The sequence below is a fragment of the Uloborus diversus genome, chromosome 3, assembly GCF_026930045.1.
Source record: "Uloborus diversus isolate 005 chromosome 3, Udiv.v.3.1, whole genome shotgun sequence".
Lineage (NCBI taxonomy): Eukaryota > Metazoa > Arthropoda > Arachnida > Araneae > Uloboridae > Uloborus > Uloborus diversus.
In genome coordinates this window covers 212,569,096-212,591,203 of record NC_072733.1, presented here as the reverse complement: position 1 = coordinate 212,591,203, position 22,108 = coordinate 212,569,096, and the positions used below count along the sequence as shown (strand labels likewise).

The 22,108-nt window shown below is 33.3% G+C and overlaps 1 protein-coding gene across 2 annotated transcripts in view; it reads left to right on the top strand.

Moving 5' to 3' along the window:
• LOC129219420 (SEC14-like protein 2) overlaps positions 1–4,008 on the top strand; it is a 218,835-nt gene extending 214,827 nt beyond the window's left edge. For both annotated transcript variants that reach the window (XM_054853817.1, XM_054853816.1), the window contains one exon: positions 2,238–4,008. In XM_054853817.1, the coding sequence (XP_054709792.1) occupies positions 2,238–2,338 (101 nt within the window). In that variant the 3' untranslated portion in view covers positions 2,339–4,008. The remainder of the gene's footprint in view (positions 1–2,237) is intronic.
• Positions 4,009–22,108: the final 18,100 nt, after the last annotated feature.

Sequence of the window (22,108 nt, the reverse complement as noted above, 5' to 3'; positions counted from 1 at the left end):
ACTTCGGTGGTATTTTTTTTTTCTGGCTGGAATAGACTACATATGTTACAACATAGTTAAAATAATATCAGATAAGTGGAGCTAAAAGCAGAGTAAATATTTCATCATTGCACTTTTCCCCGCTATTTCACTTTGCCCCATGTTCCCCTAATTTTTCCTGAAACTATTTTGTGAATTTAGTGCTTTAATATGATGTTAAACAATGGCGTTCCCGGAATTTAATTTTATGTCGAAAGAGAGAGATCATGATACACATTGAATAAAGCATGTCCATTAGGGTGGATCTAATTTTGTTTTCAGCAAGAGTCCAGGACACACCCTAATTTTTCTAGACTTATTAATAGTATTATGCTGTAAAAGATTTAGCTTCTTACTTAAATTTTAGGACGGTGCTCAATGACCCCTCAATTCAACATTAGCCGTAGCATAAAAAATGTCACAAATTTAGAAACAACATTTAATTTCTCCAGCTGTTTTTTGTAAATAATTATTTTATTGCAATGTATATGCATAATACTCGTGTACATTATAATATGTAGCGCTATTTTTTCATTTCAATGTATTTTTAACCCTCCCTCCCCATACGGATGAAATTTGAGGGAGGGGGTTGAGCACCCTCTTTCAGTTGGAATAAGAAGCTAAAATTCTTCCAGTATGTTACTATCCACAAGTCTAAAAATTTTAAGGGGTGTCCTGGTATCTAGGAGAATTTTTTTTACATTTATTTTTGAACCACCCAAATGTCCATGTGAAAAGTACAGTAAAATCTGTAAAGTTGACCACCCTTGTAAGTTGAACACCTGTCTAAGTTGATCGCTTTTTTCAGGCACAGAATTAGATCTTATCATATAATTCAACCTCTATAAGTTGACAACCTGTTTAAGTTGACCATTAAAGTAGTGCACCGCAAGTGGTCAACTTACACAGGTTTCACTGTACTCTTAAAATTTGAAGCCAGTATGGTTTCAAATAAACATGACATATCATCGATCATATGACATCGATCTCATATGATCGCTCTCATCGATCTCATATACATTTCATATGACATCGATCAAGATAACCAGTTGAAGCTGAATTTCACGAGTACTGTGATATAAAACACCGAGTTCATATTAACTGTAAGGAAAGCCTGTCGCTAAATCGCCCATGTTCGGAATCCAGACGTATAATACAGTGAAAGAGGTGTAAGTTGACTACTTGCGGTGCACTACTTTAATGGTCAACTTATAGAGGTTGAACTATATGATAAGATCTAATTCTGTGCCTGAAAATAGCGATCAACTTACAAGGGTGGTCAACTTATACGAGTGGGCAACTTTACAGGTTTTATTCTATGTATTATTGCTTTGAAAATATGTTTCCGTCTGGAGTTTTCGTATTCAATTGTTATAGTACTCTGCTATGTAATAAAAAGAAAATAATATTTTAAAGATTATTTTATAACATTTATTATTGTTACTAGAAAATCGCCCGTCAAGGTATGACGGATGAAAATTGCTTCTACATTTGAACAAAGCAGTTGCCAACTTGGTGATAATTTGACGGTTAAAATTTTAACCCTAACTCCAGTGGATTAACCCTAAACTCCAATAGATAGCGTTCATTGTTGACCACTTTTGCGTTTCTTCATTTTCCTAAAATGAAAGTCTTATCAGTAAAACAGTTAAGCTACTGGATACAGTTCTGTCTGGTCAAAATAAAGCATTTCTCTGCATGTCAAACATAACCAAAAAATGTTATCAAAATATCATGCCGTGGCTAGAGTTTCATTGTTGGTGACGTCAGGAACTTTACTCGATCAGTGAATTCGCTATTGTATACTGTATGATGATTATTGAAAATCTAACAGTCTTACAATTTAATCAGAAACAATCCAAATGATGTGTAAGCGTAAAGCATCTTAAAACGTGCATGAGAAATTGTTGACTAGCGAAGAAATTATCAAATCATATTTATATAAGAATAAGAAACAAAATATGTGAAATGAAAAATTTAACTTTAGTTATCAAAAAATAATTAACTTTTGAATAATATGCGAGAAACCTTTATTTAATACTGCGTGCGCACAAAAAAAACCGTTAATTACCTACATCATTGTTCATTTTTTTAACTTGATAAAATTTCAAAATTTATCTTCAATTAGAAAAAAATGTATGTTGGTATGAATCTTAATTTTAAACGGTGACAATTTTTAACATTTATCCTTCCTGAAAATATGTCTTTTAAATTTTCAGATGTTTTGAAATTTGACAACACGTACAGCTGGATTTCATCAAAGAAAGTGTTCTACAAGATTACTCTCAGTCCTGCCCATGAAAATACTGATGATGAGTGAATTTGAATGAAGATTTTTGTGAATTGGTGGAACGCTTTTATTAGTTTTTTTTTTTTTTTCTGCAGTTCGTGAAATGAAGCATTTCGTTTGTTCCCTAAACTGATGTGAGCGGACGAGAGAGATTTCGTTCATATATTTGATAATATATGAAATAAAGATGCATAGATATATAAAAGAAGGAGCTATAATCGAGTTGTGAAGGAACACACTTCAAAAAATTCCTCACAATTGCACAATAACTCTATAAAACTACGAATGTGCAACAAAGAACATTGTTCAAATGTATAATTTTAACTTTCATTAACTGCTAGTAAAAGAAGTAAACTGTTATTACCTTGCCGTTCATCATAAGGAAGAAAACGAAAATCCTTCGCCGATTTTTTCTCGTTTTGACTGCCTTCAAACTAATTATTTGCTTAAGTAAAATGAGATAAGAAATCAAGAAGTCTCCAAACATTTCTTCTAGTACGAAATATAATGAAGTATTTAGGAAATAACTAATTAAGATCAGTACCACATTTTATGCCTAGTAATAACTCAAGAATCAAGTGACAAAACTCGTACTATGCAAAATGAAAAGGCATGAGGCATGCTTTTTCTTCCCTTAAGAAATGTGCCCTGATTTTTCTCTAAAACTTATACTTGCTTCATTTTTGAATATTGCATTTTCAAAGCTATCTGATTTGAAGCGGATATTGAAATACCGTAGCAGCATTGAAGATACTAGCTGTACAATATTGAATATTGATTTTAATTAATTTTAAGCTCGTTGTTACTTTCTGTAATTATTGTATACAGGGTGTCCTGAAACAGGCTGACTGTTTTCAAAAATTTATAACAGGAAAACGGTTAATGATTAAAAAAAAAAAAAAAAAAACTGCCAGAAAGTTCATGTAGTGGGAGGTAAGTTTTTTTCCCCTCAGAGTTCCAAAATTTAGTTCAAAAATATTTCAATAGATGGCGCTGCACAAAGTGGGCCTGTAAGTCAAAAAAGAAGAAAAGAAATTCACCGATTTTTCCTCGAAAAGCGACATGTGATTACAACCGACGTTTTGAAAGTATTGTTATGAAATTTTGTTCATTAAAACATTTTGTGAGAAATTGTGATGCAATTTTCTATATATATTTTTTGATGTACGGGCTTACTATCTGCAGCGCCATCTATTGGAAAATTGTCCAACTAAAATTACTAACTCAGGGACGAAAATTTACGGCCCACCACATGAATTTTCTGCAAGAGTTATTTTTTTATCATATCGTTTTCCTGTTATAAATTTTTTAAAACAGTCATTATTTTTCAGGACATCCAGTACGTTATTCATTTGTATGCTGTCGTCAATAAAATTTCATATGATATAAAAACGATTTCAGACCATTCACAAGCTAATTGTTTGTCTTTTGACAGCCCTGTTGTATGTTAGTGCCATGAAATACATAAAAAATGTGGAGAGATATGTAATACCCTCCTTTTGTTTGCAAAAATTTATCATCGTTTTGTATCATCATCGTTTTCTTTTGAAAGGATTGTAAATCTGAAATGCCTTCTTAGTCTTTTATCGTTCATGTAATTTAAGAATTGCATATTTTCATTTTTGTTTTCGTTCCAATTATTTAACAATAGAATTGATTATTTAATAAAATGTACAGTTTTAAATAAAAACATTCAGTATTAATTACCGTCCATTAGTTTGATTTTGCATGAAATCAAAATTAAGTTGGATCATTTGAAACTAATTACGGTTGCATTTGAGGAAATATACTTCAGAGGATTGATGGTTTATCGTCATTTTGACACTAATACAAATTCGCTGAAAGCATGCGAAACATGGATATATTTCTAGAAAACAACCACTTAAATGTGTATTTCCCTCCAGTAACACATTAATAAAAGCTCAACATAAAAGAGATTGAACTAAAGACCCATTATTTGAGCAGGTGCTCAACCCGTCAGACAAAACATCTGTGGATAGGGTCGGGTTGAAGTCATCTTAAATTTCAAATTTTTCAACTTAAGTGGAAAGTTAAATTCAAGAATTTCTTTCAGAACAAGTGTATTTTTTTATTTGACATTAGTTTAACAAAGAACAAGTTGCACTGAATTTAAGGGAGAAAGCAATTGATTTAAAAAGTTTTATGACATTTTTTTTCATATGAATTTATGACTTGGAGTGCGGGTAGTAGTCATAGCTAAATAAATAGATGCAAAACCATTATAAATAACCATAATATTCAAAAATATTCAACAAAGCTTGTTATCTTAAATAAATTGACTTTATTAAATTCAATCATAAACAATTGCTTATAAAATTAGTTTACAGTTAAGACGACGATTACTGAGGTTAAAACACTTAATCAACTATGATTATTTCGAAGATGATCATAATTAAGGAATGCTAAATAAAAATATCAAAATTTTAAGAACAAAGAGTTTATTTGTTTTTTTGAATTTTAAGTAAAAAATTTAAGCATATGTGACAAAAGTTTTTTTTTTTTTTTTTTTGTTGCTTATGGGGCAATTGATGAGCAAACTTATTTTATGTATTGTTCATATATAGTGAAAGATTGTGAATAGTTTCGCTGATACGTTTAAACTTTCGAAAAGTAATTGAAAGAATAAGCTTTAAACATTAATGGAACATGTAAAGCAGTCCAATATCACTCAAACTGTGGTGCAGGCAGCAATATTTAAAAATAAAAATAAAATTAAATGAAAAAAAAAAGCTTTTAGAAAGAAACGAAACTAAAAAAACTGCATTTAAGAGGTAGGAGAAAATAATATTGCAACATTTACATTAAATATGCACGATGGTAACATTTGTGAGTGTGTATGTGTACGGGGTGCGCATACCGGGGTGCCCGGCTCCGTGTTTGCATGTTTATATAATTATATAATAAATGATGTATATTTGTTATTTTTTTCTTTTGAGCGAACCTCAAAAATAATATTAATACGTTAAGTTATAGCAATAATCAGATTAAATACATTTTTGTTTTCATTTATGAAATTTTGGACAAATTTAAAAAACTTATAGGGGAGAGTGTTGTACCTTGGGACACTTTTCATATTTTAATTTTTAACGTCAATTATTTGAATCAAATTTAAAATCTAAAAGACACATTAAAATACTCCAACATACTTCTATGCAATATATATTTTTTTAATTCAGAAAGTTTGAAAATAAAATATTGCCAGTCATTTAAAGTAAAAGTTCCAAGCTGTCCCAAGGTACAACATCCTATTGTACTTTGGGACATATCCTGTTGTATTATGGGAAAGTCTTCACGACTCAGGAAACAGCCATATACTTGACCCAATTTTGCAACAGAAAAAAAAAAACAAAAAACTTTCCATGGTAGTGAATTAAATCATGAATAATTAATTATGAATAATGAACTATGAATTATAATCTACCATTAAATGTGTTTAAAAGACTGCATAAGATTAGACCATTGTTCCATGGTTCAAAACATATCTTAATTAATAAGAACCATGGATATGTTGTACCTTGGAACGTGTCCTAAGGTACAATATGTTTCGCTGTACCCAAGGTACAATCACCACGTTGTTTAAGAAAAACCAAAATGATTTCCAATCAGGATGCACTATCATTATTTTCTCATAAGAAAAATATTTAAAGTACTACTCTTTTATAACAAAATAAAATTCATGAGATTAAATTTATAAATACATAAAAAGTGAATAAAAAAATGAAGAAAATATTTACTTTGAGTCATACAATTTTCTTTCTTTCCCAAAATCGTCAATTTTACCCATTTGATGCTGATTTTTACTGTGGTACCATTTAGTAGTGAAGGTTACTATTAGAGATTACAAAAACATGGCTGCTAAAAATAGATTCTTAGAAATTAGCAATGTCTCAAGGTACAACACTCTCCCCTACTTCACGAAAAATTCTCAGTAAATAACCGAAACATAAAAAATAAAACCCAAGTAATGAACTACTTTGTAATTACACTAACTACATATACTTCTAAAACTTTTAAAGTTAAAATACATCCTTGTGTTCTGTTTATTTTTTTTTATAAGATTGCATGAATTACTTGCTTTTTCTCTGTTTGGAAATTTAGATATAGCATACCTTTTTTGACATTGCAGAAAGATTAAATCTCTTTAGGTTATATAAAACACATTCCTTTAATTTGTATCAATGTTCGGTTTTGTTTGGTGCATAAATACTTCCATAGATGTCCATAAGAACAGACAAGAAAACATAGTTGTTTCAAAATGAAAATTCTGCAATGTGTTCAGAAATATAGTTTTTAGAAGTGTCTAAGTTTACGTGCAGAAATAAAAGCTTAAAATGTGCGGCATTTTTTCCTTTTTTTTTAAGTTTTAACTTTAAATTACACTTTTAAGGAGCTTGACCCTTCGGTAAAAAATCTGCTTTTAGTATTCTAGTAGAGTCTGGTGGGGTAAAAAGCTATAAAATATTTGGTTTACAATTTAGGTGGATAATAAATACAATAAATTATTTAAACACTTCAACTTTTTTTGTTATTTTACATTGCATTATTAAAGAACACGGTACATTGATATTTATTAGGAAAAAAAATTGAATAAAGTAGTTTTATAACCCTTTCTTTTCCCTCTGTATTCATGACCACTTTACCCCATGGGGTGAGGGAAAGTGGTCATAGCATGAGGTAAAGTAGTCATAGTTAAAAATAGATACAAAAACATTATAAATAACCCTAATATTTGTATATTTTGTTTATTTTCATAGTTACTAGTTCATGCACAAGTATATGTGTGTATACACGAGTATATACGTGTTGTGCAAGCGAGAGCAGATACATGTATGCATCAGATACATGCATGCACGTGCCTACTCTAGCATATACGTGTATACAGGAGTATATAAGCATGTATACGTGAATACGTACAGGAGTGTATACGTGTCTACACGAGTATGTACGTGCCACGTGTATATACGCATAAACGAACATCATATGCGTGTATGCATTTGTAGTTCGAGTGTATACATGCATACCTGAGTATATACGTGTATAGTAGACGTTATACGCATATATAAGTGTACAGACATACATATGCGGGAATACACGAGTTAACTCGTGGATACATCCAGTGCGTGTTTGTACGTGTCTACTCATGTATATATATTTGGAAGCACGAGTATACACGTATGTAAACGTGTAAACACGATTATATACTTGTATAGACGTACATACGTATATTTATGTGTATACTCCAGTACATGTATGTGTACACGAGTATATACGCTTACATATATGTATGCCTACAGAGTGAATCCAATCTCTTGGGCAAAAATCTAAGGGGTGTGTGAGAGGAGGATAAGAAGTAAAGAATTATAAGGAACTTATGGTCGCTGACACGCTACATGCACACTAAGCCAGAAACTGGTGGATGCAAAACAGGTCACAAATTTGTTGCACAAAGATGATTTTACTTAACATTTTAGTTTTTAAGAAATATTTAAAGCAGTTGTTAAAAGTTATGGCCTGTAGAAGCTCTAATACACGCATCGAAACAAATGCGCAATCACTGATGAAAGTTTTTCAAAAGAGTCGCTATTGGAACAAAGAGTGCTTTGTGATTGCAACGCATATGTATTGCAGCTGCAGGCCGCATATTTGATCAATCGCTTTAAAACTTTCTTGAGACCTAAAATGTTGCGTAAAGTTGTCTTTGTGTAATACATTTGTGACCTGTTTTGCATCCATCAGTTTCTGACTTTGCGTGCATGCAGGGGCGGATCTAGAGGGGGGCCATGGCCCCACCCAAAGCCTTTTGATTGTAGGAATTGTTTTAAGGAAAAAAAGAAAAAATATTATGAGAAGGTAACAAAATTTAACACATGTATTTTACTGAAAAAGAAGTATAGGCCTTAATTGGGCGATAAATTATATCCCTATCCTCAAAACAAAACTTTTTTTTTCCAAAATTTTTCTCCATCTTTTACATCATTTCTTGATTCCAACTGCAGACACTTGGACGATCTCCAAATGCTGCGATTCTCAGAGTATACCTATTGTTCACAAGACCAAAGAGAGCCTAAATTTTCGTTTTTATGGCTTTAATTTCGAAACTGGGAAGAGAACCCCCTTTTCCCATGCCCTTTCACAAATGCCTTGATATGTAGCAAAAAATTGCATTTTAAGTCTTTTATTTGGAAAAAATGTCAACGGAAACTAGCTTATCCAGCCCTTATCATTTAACTTGCTTAAAAGCAACTTAAATGTTTTTTTTTTCTGGGGGGGGGGGGACTTCAATTACAACCGAGTTTTGATAGGACTCTCTCCCTCCCTAGTTTATATCGTAATAATAGCTTTAAAAGGAGGTTTTTTGGAGGAGCTCACTAATCTTCCATTCCTTTTTAAAATATGTATAAATATAGTTAAAAATTGAATTTTTAGATCCTCAAAGGCAAAATATTTCCAGAAAGGAAGAATTCTAAGCACCTTCACACTTTCTTTAATGTAAGCAAACATTACCTAAAGGTGCATTTTTAGGCTGGACAGCTGAAGAGTTAGAAGAGCAGCCCTCCTCTTCGAACTTCTCAGTGTATAATGACAGAATATTTTGGTTTCTAAGCTTTATTTTCAAAAAGTATTTTGGGGCCAGAGCCCGAAACCTGATCTTTCTTCGTACATCATCAAAAATAAACAAAATGCGTTTTTAGTTTCATTTTCAAAAATGACTCGGAAATTCAAGTTTTGAAACATTTTCGAAGGAGATTCCTAAACCCACCCCCTCGCCTAATGTCTCGTTACTCCGAAAATTGAGTTTTTAAAACTTCATTTTAATAACATTTCTGGGGAGTTATCGGAGCTCAATTTCCCAATAGGCAGAGTAGGCAGCTGCCTAGGGCGGCAAATTTACTATTATAATACACATTTTTTGAATTAAATTGTTATTCTTGAACGTAAAATATTAGCATTCTTTCATTTTCCACAGAGACAATTTTTTTTTTTTTTTTGTAATTTAATAATGATTACTTTCACACATCTTATGAAAGTCAAATGTTTTTCAATCATGGTATTTGCCGAATAAAAATTTTGTGGGAGATCACTGTGATCATTTCATCGGGGCGCCTCAGAATGTGAAACGCCATCATTTCTTCATAAGTTTGACAGTTTGAATCTGGGTAACACTTTTTTTACGTTTTTTTTTTTTTTTTTTTTTGAGTCAAGGATATTTTTCTTCTTTTAGGGGGGGGGGGCGGCAGATTTTAAATTTGCCTAGGAGCGGCATGGAGCTGAATTCAGCCCTGGGGAGTTTATTCAAAATTTCGGATGGCCCCTCCCAAGACAATCGGCTGGATCCGCCACTGCTGCATGTAGCGCGTCAGCATTGTGTTTGTGACCATATGTTCCAAATGATTCTTCCTTCTTATCCTCCCCTCTAACACCTTTTAATAATTTTTCCAAGAGTTTAAACTCACCCTGTATTCTTGTATATCATTTGCTTGTATATAAGTGTCTACTCGAGCACGTACGCGTATATACGTGTATACCTGAGTATATAAGTGTTCGTACATATACGAGTATAAGTGAGCGTGTATAGTCGAATGTATATCTGTATAGATTAAAAATACTTGCGGACACCCTTATACGTATTCATTGGTGCATTTATGTGAATACGTCTGTATACGTTCCTACACGAGTATATGCGTATATATACGCATATACTCGTATATCTAACAAACAAAATTTCCCAAGGAAGTTAAAAAAGCTGTTTAGATTTAAAAAAAAATTCATATTCACACAAAATATTTTTTTTATTAAATAAAATTTGCCAGTTGTAAAATTTTGTATTCAAAATGTAGTTTCTAACTGCTCTACTCAAAAATAAAATTTTCACACTAAGTTCGAACATTTATTTCCATGCAATAGCCATTTATTTGACGTATGACCACTTTACCCCATTGACCACTTTTCATCACCACACCCAACTCTACTCCAGAGGTACTTTTTCACTTTCCAACCTTTTCATTTCGGAGGTAGGACTACTTGGATTCTTTTGAGTCCTAAGGGGACCATATATTTTCACAACAATTATGTTAGGTGAAACGAGAGGAAACCAAAAGGTTTCCTTAAATTAAAAAAAAAAAAACTATAAAACGTTTTACAATTCAATATTAACTCAAATGTTTAAATCCACACAGATTAAATCCAAACAAACTGTCTTGTTATTCAAACAAATAATAATATAAAAAGCAAAACTTAAAGCAAAAAAAAAAAAAAGATTCTTGAATATCTCAGTGCGGGCCAACATATAACCAGTACCGGCATTGCCCGAACTGACTCTTCTCTGGTTACGGTTCTGCTTTATATTTTCTTTATAGAAAAGTAAATTTGAGCAATAGAAACGCGACTTGAGTTTTCGATGTCTTCTGAGCAAACAGATGGCGCCACAAATTACATTGTTTTTCATCGAATAACAGTATTGGAATATTTAATGTTGTGAATCTAATCGAGCCTATTATATACACGTGGTCAGTCAGTGGCCGACTATAACTTTTACAGAGAACAGTAGACCAGAAACAAGCAAAAACATATCAAAATACAAACTAAAAGGGGGTTGAATGATCCCCCTGATTGCCAGGGCCGTCCGAACGGGGGGGGGGGGCAATCGCCCCGGGTGCCACGAAATGAGGGGGCGCCGCAAGGCACCCCTCGTTCCGACGGAACAGGAAGACATTCACACAAAATGAGGAGCGGCGCCCCTCATCGTATAAAATACCCCAATTGTATAAAATTAGGGGTGCCTTGCGGCGCCCCCTCATTTCGTGTATGATAGATACATAGTCATAGACACACAAAATAGAGAATCACTGCAATGATTCTCTGTTTTTTCCTAGGACACGAAAATATTCCTCTCGTTAAGTCTCCATAACATTCGTTTAATTTGTATCATTGAAGCAAATTCAATTTCTGAAAATATTAGAATCAAACAAAAGGCACTTCTCCTTTGTCCAGTTCTCACCAAATTTGCTTGAATTCAGCCCCTGCGTGCAGGACGTAATTAGAAAAAAGATTTAAGGGGCACATAAAAAAACAGCAAAAAAAAAAAAATTTTTTTTTTTTATCCTATAGGAAAAAGGTCAAGAGGTGTCCGGTCAACATTTTGAAACTTTTAATTTTAAAAACGCAATTTTAGCCTTAAAAACGCGATTATAGGCCATTTGTATTGACGTTAGGGTAAGGGAGGGAGCTCAGAAACTGTTTCCGATCATTTTTTTTTTTTTTTAAATAGATTGAAATCAAACTTGCAGGGGGATTCCTTCTCCCCCTGCAAGTTTCAGAAATTGAATTTTCAAAAGCGGAACTTTAGACAATCTTTGAAGATTTTATGGATAGGAGGGTCTGGAGCGTTTTCCCAGGAAAATTGTTCAAAATTATGGTCCATATAATTTAAGCAATTTTTTACATTCAGGGGCTGTTCCGCTTAAATTTTTTGTAAGTGTCGTTTAAAATACCCATTTCTTGTGATATTAAAGAAAGGCGGCATGGGGACTCTTGCACCAATATTTTCTTATACTCAAGTCTTAAAACGCAATTTGTAAAGCCATATTTTGTAATATTAGGGCCAGTGATTTTTCGAAATTAGAGCTCAAAAAACGAAATTCTGCGTGATTTGCGTTGTTGTTGAGTATTTGTGGGCTTCTCCCTATAACTTACAAATATTTGATGCAAAAGAATAACATCTTTGTTTTTAACACATATGAAAATTGGTATTAAATTGGTACAAGTAAAAAAAAAAAAAAACTCTTGAAAAGAATCAATGGATGAGTCCAGATCGAAATTAAATTTTGGAATTAATTTACTTCGATAAATAAATTCTACATTTATGATCAGCAAATTACTTATTCGTGTTCTTAGTTTGATCAATATAAATAACCAATTCAGTTTTAATTGTTGGTTTGTTGTCTAATGGAATAACATTTTACTAGATAAATATTTGGATTTTTAATATTTCCATTTTTCGAAAAGTTTTTGAGGCATTAATGTTTCACATATATTAGAAACAGATTCATTGCTTATGTGTTAGTTTGTATTATGCCTAGCCCTCTGATTTTTTTTGTTCATTAATACGTAAAAAACTCAAATTTGACGCGTTCACGCATATTATGCACTGATGTTATAACTAACTTGATTTTTTTGTGCGCAAAGGGGATAGAGGGCGCCAGGAAACTTTCGCCCCGGGCGCTGTCAGCTCTTCGCCTCCCCCCCCCCCCGCCCCCTGCACGACACACCTACGATTTTTTGCATGAAAAATTTCTGAAACTGCTAGAGTTCCAGTAAAATGCACCAAATCGGTCAAAAATATTGCACCTGGGGCGAAAACATTACTAATTAGTTTTATAAGCAATAAAAAAAGTAGTCTATCAACTATTTACTTAATTTTTTTTTAATGATTTGAAAAGACAACTACAAATCGTTTACATTGTACTCATAAATTGCTTGAACACAATGTGGATGGTTAATACACAGCAGGTGTGCAGAGCGGGCAGTCAAAACAGAAGGTGACCGAAAGGAACATATTATTCTGTCAATCTAGCCATTTTTCAAAAAATTTCTCCAAACCAAACTATTGATAAATCGTTCAAATATGTTGAATTGTACATACAGTAAACTAGGGATGCGCCGATTAATCGGCAGTACCGATTAATCGACTATAATCGGCCGCTTTGGCGATTAGTTATAATAGGCAAAACCTTGGCGATTAATCGGAGGGAAAAATATTTTCCAAAATATATTTTTTTTTTTACGCATACCCTTAACAACTGAGTTTGAATGTAATATAGCATATCGATTGAGTTAAAGCAAGATTGTAATTCTATAATAGTTTCAAAAGTAATCATAGCTTTTTTCTGCAACCACAGTTTTTGCAATTTATCAAGTAGAATAATTTATGCCACCCCCCCTTCCAATTTCCAAAAAAAAAAAATAATAATAATAATAATCTGTTAAACATTAGTAAAATGTAGAAACTCAGAACCAGTCGAAGTATTTCGCATATATTGAATGAATCGATAAAGCTTGATCATTTTTTCCCTTTTGTTTTTTAATTAACTAATATTTTTTCGAAACTCCATTTGAGTGTAATCTTTTCTTATTATGTTATTTAGGTAGTTTAGATATTAACCTTTAATATATTTCTAAAGAAATAAAACATTTCAAACAGGGGCGCCAACTTACAAAAATTATTGTGTGTGGGGGGGGGGACTTCAACCGGGGGGCTCTAAGGGGTATGGAATTTCCCTCGGTGCAAGAGGTCTGAGGGCCCTCCCTCCCCCGGAAAATTTTCCTATCTTTGTTCCTTAAAAATGCCATTTTACGCATTTTCTGATGTGCGTAAACATGCATGAACCAGCAATACGAGCCAAGGCGTTTTCAAGATATATAGAAGTATAAAAATTGGTATGCAAATTGTCTGGTTCAACTAGACCATGCCCCATGTTTTATGGAACATTTTTACAGTTATATTTTGTGGAAATCCTTTCAGTGATATATATTGCTTGTGACTGTTAGTCCAAAAGCAATTTTTGAAGTTCTGCAAACTTCCCCTTCATATTTGACGCAACGTACTCTAAGCAGCGGTCTTAGATGAGGCAAAGGCAAGTGTAGGCGTACAAGGATATCTTTTAGTGAATTAACTAGGGTCTTTGCCTTGATATGTACAACTTCACAAATGCCTACAAATCCCTAAAAACTTAACAATTATCATTGACACTCAAGCAAAAAGAACACTTTTTGCTCCGTCTAAAAAAAGCACTTCCTCTAAAAAAAGCTACAGACACACACAAATTATTGGGAGGGGGGAGGCGAACCCCCTCAAGCCTCAAGGAGTCGGCGCTAGTGATTTAAACTTATCACACCTTTCCTGACGATATCAATGAAATCCAAGAATGAAATATAACATTCTTAGTGAACCAACTTTTCACCAAAGTTGACCATCAAAAATGTATTTAAGTAAAGTTAAAATCTTAAAAAGAACTAGGGGAATTGAGCATTAAAAAAATTATGGTTATTTATGATGGTCTTAGATTATTTTTTTTTAACAATGACCACTTTACTCCAATCCAGGTTAACACACATGAAAAAGAAAATGCCATATTGCTATTTAAATTAGTTTTTGTCCTCCGAAAACTCAGTGCAGCGTGCAGAAAAATTTGTAGTGTTTAAAGAATCCCTGTGTTCATTATATACCTAAGTTGAAAACCCGGTATTTTTTGATCACTTTACCCCACCAGACCCTAAATAATCTTATTGCATTGCAACTATATTATTCCTTCTTAAAAATAGTTTTTAACATTAATTCCTTTCTTTTATGATACTCATAGTTTTCAGATTACAGAAAATTTTTATATTCACTACGTAATAATTAATATAAAATTTTTCTGTACTTTTCCGTTATAAGCTCACCATTCTCTGTGTCAAGTGTAAGAGGGAGGGGGGCAGAAAATATTCGCCACGAGCGCCGTCATCTCTTAGAACGACTCCGTTGAAGGACACCCATGAAAAAAGAATTATATGCTTCTAGACTAGTAGTAAAACCTGTAAAGTTGACCACCTGTATAAGTTGACCGCCTTTGTCAGGAACGGAATTAGTCCTATCTTATATAATGAAAGAAACCCTCTGTAACTTGACCACCTCTCTATGTTGACCACCTGTCTATCTTGACCACTAATATACACCAGCTTTGGTTTGGAGTATTGTAAAAAACCCTTCGTAAGTTGACCACTTGGCAAAAGCAGTAGATTGTACTAAAAGTTTAATCAGTTATGCATCAAATAAGCAACTAGGCATTAAAAAAAAAAAAAAAAATGAATATTTATGTTTCTATCGAAAAACATTGGGTTTATGTTAAGTCCCAGGAAAATGCGCCAAACTTCACTAAGGAGTTATTTTGTTGAAAAGTAGATTACCATTGTTACAAATGTACAAGAAAAAATCAAATGAAGAATTTAAGTCACTTTTGACTTGTTATGAATTTTTAGGAATTGTTAATGTCAAGTAAGTAGTTTTTCATAAGCAATGAGACATTTTTTCTTCGGTCGATTTACAGAAATTTTAAATTTATTTGATAATTTACGCCTCATTCTGGTAAATAATCTCTGAAAATATTTAAAAACATTTTTACTTTTTGTTTTAAAGTAATTTTAAACAATGAAAGTGAGTTTAATGTATTCCAATTATTTAAAAAATGAATGCATAGGGCAAGAAATAACAAACAAAGGAAAAAAACAGTTTTCGTTACTACCCTCTATAAGTTGACCACCTGTCTAAGTTGACCACCTAAGTACTGCACTGCAAGTGGTCAACTTACACAGGTTTCACTGTATAACGAAAACTGGAACCCAGAGTTTATTTTGATGGAAGTTGTTTACGTTCATAAATTAAAAATGGTTGGTTCGTCAGGGTTTGGAGCAACGAAAGCCTCCTCATATAGCTGTGTCCTACTTAGAAATTTGGTATCCTTCATGAATTATATTTAATTTTAAGTTATTTTTGCAGAAACACTGATGAAACTAAATGTACTATTTCGGGTGATACTTTTTTCTCTTTAATGACCTGTTCGTGGTGCGCTATGGGCGGATTTATGGGGCGCACAGGGGGGCGATGCCCCCAGTTTTGGGAGGACTTTATACAGGGTGTTTCTGATTTCTCGGGCAAAACTTTAAGGAGTAATAGCACACGATAGTACACATCAAGACAAGCACTATAATGGCAAAAATTAGGGTCCCAAACGTCTTTGAAGGAAAATGGCGCCAATCAAGTTTAGAGTCCAAAATTCCAAATGATCATAAAAAACGGAAAAATTGGTCGATTCGTTTCCGGTTTCCACTGAAATTATTCTTTTTGTCAGTATTTTCTTGAAAACGAATTTTAAAGATGTAGTTTTAAAAATTCCGATGGAGGGCGCTTTAGACTTTAGAGTATTGGACAACTTTTTTTTACCGCTATTTTTGAATCTCATTAGAATTTTTCTGATGCTTGGACTTAAACTTAAATTTTCAGCTCAAAATCAGAATCATTGGCATGATTAAGATGCTCAAACTGAACTGTGTTGAGAAGTTGAAATACACTCTGCCACAAAAAAAAAAAAAAAAAAAAACATTAACCCAGATGGAAACGATTGGTTTTCACAAAACTTAAAATGGATGCGGCCGATGACAAAATAAAGAAATGATTACAAATTCAGATCAAAAGATTGTTTTATTAAAAAAGTAATGACGAAAATAAAGGTTACAAAACCGTAAGTTGTATGGCCTCCCCTATCAGCTATAAACACGGCGTGGTATGGCCTCTCCTATCAGCTATAAACACGGCGTGGTATGGAGTGAAATAGGTTACCTATGACCACTGAAACTAAATCGGGATTTGTCGTTGAATACAACATGCCTCCTGTCTGTCCCAACCCAGCTAATCAAGTGCAGCGAAAATCCAATCGACGAATATCCAATCCATCGCAATGGACGCCGGTTCGAGATACTAGAGTCTTTCAGTCCATTCCGGATTGCTTTTCTTGATGCCATCAGTTTCTTGGAAAGTGTTAAACGGCATGGAACTAATGTTAGTGACCCTGTTGATACGGTAGCGACCGTTCTTATGATATGCTATCTTCGCTTTCATTTCTGCTTCTAGAATGCCTTAATTGATCTTAATGGAATGATTCATTTATTTTTACCTACACTAAGCTACTACCATATCGCTCCGACCGAGGTGGCGGCAGATACGCACGTACAACGAACCTACTTCTTTGAGACCTACTGTACGTACCTTTACAAATCCAACAATTCTTTGTATACCTCTAAAAGGTCTTCCTAGTCAGAATAGCGTCCTTTACAACTCGACAGTTTCGTTTGAAGTGCCCTTTGACACAAGCTTTCGCCCTTTCAATAGTACCTATCTGCTCATCTTGTATGCGCATAGCGTGCTTACCCATTCGTCACTGGCGACGAAATTTAAATCATCTCTTACCAAACTACATTCCTGCCAAGCTTGTTGGTTGCAACTCAATTTATTCTTGATGCATGCATTTTTTTGTGGCAAAGTGTATTTCAACCTTTGAAGACAGTTCAGTTTTCGCTACTTAATCACTCCCAACAATTTAGATTTTTAGCTCAAAATTTAAGTTTATGTCCAAGTATCAGAAAACATTTAATGATATTCAAAAAACGGGGTATAAAATAGTTATTCGTTACTCCAAAGTCTATAGCCCCCTCTATCGGCATTTTTTAAACCACATCTTCACAATTTATCTCGAAGAAAATACTGATAAAAATAATATATTTAGCGAAAACCGCAAAGGAATTGACCAATATTTACGGTTTTTATGATCATTTGAAAATTTGCACCCTAAACTTTAATGGCGCCTATCCCCTTCGGAAGACGTTTGGGACCCTTATTTTTGCCATTATATTGTTTGTCCAGATGTGTACTATCCTCCCTTAAAGTTTTGCCCTAGAGTTCAGAAGCACCCTGTATAGAAACAACACACCTTCAAAAATCTTTAAGCAAAAAATCATTACTTTTTCTTTTTTTGAATAGTTCTGAAGAGAAATTGAATAGCGAATGTCCTTTTCTGATGGTAGAAAAGAAACGAAAATATAGGCCAAACGAAACTGTGCATACAGAAAAAAATCGACGATCATTCTAAAAAATTAGAAGCTAAAGCAATAAGAAAGCGAAAAAAAAAAAAAAAAAACTACCCCGCCCCCCTCCCCGTGCGCTAACAGAACTATCTACTCGTTGTTATTTGAAGAATGTTTATTTCCAATTTGCCTGATTTTTCATACGCGAGACATTTCGGGTTGTTAGACGAAAGATTTTGAAAAATCTTCTAGTTTCATATTATTTTCAAATAAATTTGCTTGATTTGAAGTGAGTGTTATTGCAAAAGAAATACAAGGCTAAAAGGTTTTTGTACCGCAAAGTACTGTTTAACGTTACAGTTTACAACATACTCAATGAATTTATATAACTATAGAACAAAAAACTGGAAAAATAGTTCAAATATAGTTCGAACTGAATGTAAAAGCGCTATAAACGATGCATTGATTTTTTAGGGGGGAAAAATAGGAATTTCAATCCCTAGCATTTCAAAACTATAAATTTCAGATTTTGCTGAGTCATACATTGTAGAGAAAACTTCCGAGGATTAAAGAAATAATAACCATAAAATAAAATAAAAAACTGAAACCCGAATACGACAAAAAAAAAAAAAAAAACGCTTAGAGGTAAGAAACTAGGTAGTTGCGGTTTCGCATCATCGCCTTATTAGTAAAACTTGTCATTGGATACGTTAGAGTTATATATTCCTATTTACTTACTTCTATTGAAATCATCCTTCACTTCCACATTAATAACACTATAATTCCATTCTCATGCCGTAGTCGTGCCTTATCAAGCACAGAAATCGCTTTTTTAAAATAAAAAAAAAAAAACGTGGTTGACAAGCAAGAGCGGATACAAGGGGGGGGGGCGATGGGGGCGATCGCCCCCCCCCCCTTGAGCCAAGAGATGAATAACCGGGCACCTATCGAAATTAACCAAAAAAAAAAACTAAAGAATATTCGCGAAACAAAATCTTCTTCAGAGGCAAAAGAACATTCTTTCTTGCCTTTATAGGAATAAGAATTTATAACATTTTTTTCTTCTTTGCTGGGATTGAATTTTGGCTTGAAAGTATGATGAAACAGAAACCTTAAGATCTTTTAACAGAGAAAGAAAAATCTAACGGGCTAAAATGCAAATCAAAAAGTGGAAAGGGGGAAACATAACCTTCGCAATCAGACATTCAGAGCGCCGCCGATTTTTTGATGACGCCAGTCATTCTGTATAGCGTCACTCTAGGAAACCGCGGGAAATGTTCAGTCATTGTCTCTCTTGAATACATCTAACTTCCAAAGACTATGTCCAAAAGAAAACAAAGCAATTTATTTAGATTTTTCAAGAAGAAAGAAGACCAAGAAAAAACCCATGAAACTAGTGAGCTACCAGATGTTGTTAGACAAGGTACGTTTATGTATTTTGTATTTTCTTTTTCTGATTCGACAAGTTTTGGTCTGTATGTGAGTGTGCATGCATAGATATTTTTAACGCCTCATAAACACATGCATTAAAAATCGAAAAGACGGCTCAAAAATATTGTGAACTGTAATTGACGGTTTGTGTTTTAAGCCTTTGAAAACACAAAACCTAAGTAAAGTTCCGGGATGATAATATTTATCAAAAATTTATTAAATTAGAAAAAACAAAATTGAATAAATTGACTAGGGCCATTCTAGCTGGGGTCAGTTTTATATTTTCTCTATGTATTAAAAAAAAGTAAGGTCAAAGAAATAATGAAAGGAAGTCTGTGGCGGGCTTGCGTCCAGGAGACCCCATAGCACCTACAACCTTGAATATTTGTACAAAATTACTTCGAGCCCCCTCCCCCCAGAGTTTTCACCTGGGGTTTTATGTTTTAAACTTCGAATTAGATTTTTTGTAATTAATTTTTAAGACAGGAATTTTACATTAATTGCCTATTATCGGGATGAAAGATTTCCCATACCCCCGAGCATTCGATGTCGTTCGAAAGACATTTTTTTTTTGAATCAGATGCAGCTTGTTCCAATTTTATCAATAAATTAAAACAACTCAATCAATTTTTATCTCGGGAACCATACGATCTTGGGTTGGATTTGGCTTACTATTTAATTTTAATGATTTAGAAAGAAAGGTTTTTCAAACAATCGGCATATTTTACTTCTAAATGCGTAAAACTTTTATTTTTTACAGCATATTTATTTTCCTCTTGCCTTTTGTACCAAAATAATGTAATGTGCACATGAGTTCACCTTTTTGATACCGATCATATTGCATCTCCAAAGTTTTTTTTAAGTAATAAGTATTATTGTATTACCTTGTGCTTAATTATATGTTTTTATATGTTTGAACACCACACACACACATACACACATACATACATATATATATATATATATATATATATATATATATATATATATATATATATATATATATATATATATATATATATATATATATATATATATATATGGGTAAATAATAAAAATCTATCGCCCCCCCCCCCCCTTGAGAAGTTTCTGGATCCGCACTTGTTGACAAGGCACACTGAGGTATTAGAATTGAAATATAATATAGCCCGAAAAAAAAATATACTGCATTACGACAATATTCCTTTTCGTTTTCTGCACTACATGTAATTGAAAAAATGTTGTTGTCATGAGAAATCTACAGTTTATTTTTTACAAAGTTAGAACAATACTGTAAAACGGTACAATCTAGTACGAAATTTCAGAAACTGGGAATGAGGTGCCGTAAATAACTTTAATTGATCTAGGATCCCTGAAAAGAATTAGATACCTCTTTGAAACTCCTAAGCAAAGTATACATCAACTTTTTTCTTTTACCAAGTGTATAAATTATGAATTTTCCAAATGGGCAGCATGTAACTGTCTTGTGTTATTCTTTTTCTAAATCTATACTATACAATTTCATTTTCAAGCATTTTTTACCATTGACTAGTTTATAATTAATTCATTGTTTTTTGTCGGTGGGTTGGAGGCGTGATCAAAACCCAATAGGGAAGTTGCAACCTATTAAATGTTCATATTTTGGCTATTGGATATTGTTAATTGACCCTCAAAACTAAAAAATTCACCATCGCCGAATTTTAAAACACCGTGGTTGATTTTTTATGAATTTTTAAAAATCCACGCGCAAAAGTGCGCTCTTCTGAAACGTCACGAGCCTACGTCACAGGGCGCGAATGGGCAGCCTTCCGCCGAAGATCCCTTGTTTTCGCTAGGGACATTTTGAGCGCGCTGATATTTTTATTTTTTAGAAATTCAACAATCCTTCGAACACACTATGGAGACAGGATTCGTTAAAGCACAATCTAAATAATCTTCCTCGTGTAACATCAATGAGGATATTCGAATATTTCCGAGAGGATGAGAGGTTTAATGTTCCAGAAACGCGAGGAGTTAAATGTGAGTAGATAAGCCTTTTACGTTCCGTCTTCGAAGTTGAATGTGTGACCTTCGGCTTCTCCCCTACCGGAAGGCACATGACGTCACTTCCTGTGCCATTTGACGTCACAGGCGCTTGAACTTTAAAAATTAATTTAAAAAAAACTACTTATCGTATCGCAAAAATTTTTTAACCTATGATGTTCATACATGTTACTCTATCCAATTAACAATATTCAATAGCCAAAATATGAACATTTAATAGGTTGCAACTTCCCTATTACGGTACAGGTGGAAAAGTGAAACAGCGCAACCAGAGTCGTAACTAGGCATTGATGTAAGGTAGGGCACTTGACTTATATGCAAGGCTGGATTTAAGCGCAAGCTATAGCTTAGGACCCCCGCTTTGTGGGCTTAACTTTCATGAAGTTTTTCAGTTTGTATATTTTAATGAAAAAAGTAAAATAATATATAGGTTTAGTTTCAAATGATTGAAAAAGTAGAAAAAAAAAATTAGGGCTGCCACTTTGTTGAGGGCACCTAAACTCCTAAAAATTTTCTTGGTTTCTTTTTTAAAATAAAAAACAAAAGAACGTGAAATAAAAATTCATTTTCTAAACGGGGTTCCGTCATCGTTGTATGGAGGGGGGGGGGGGGAGAGTGCCATCGCTCTTTGGATAGGGGCATCCTTTTATTTCTAGCATTCACTGAACTTCTAAAACATATTCTCAATGTATTAGCACAAAAAGCGATAAA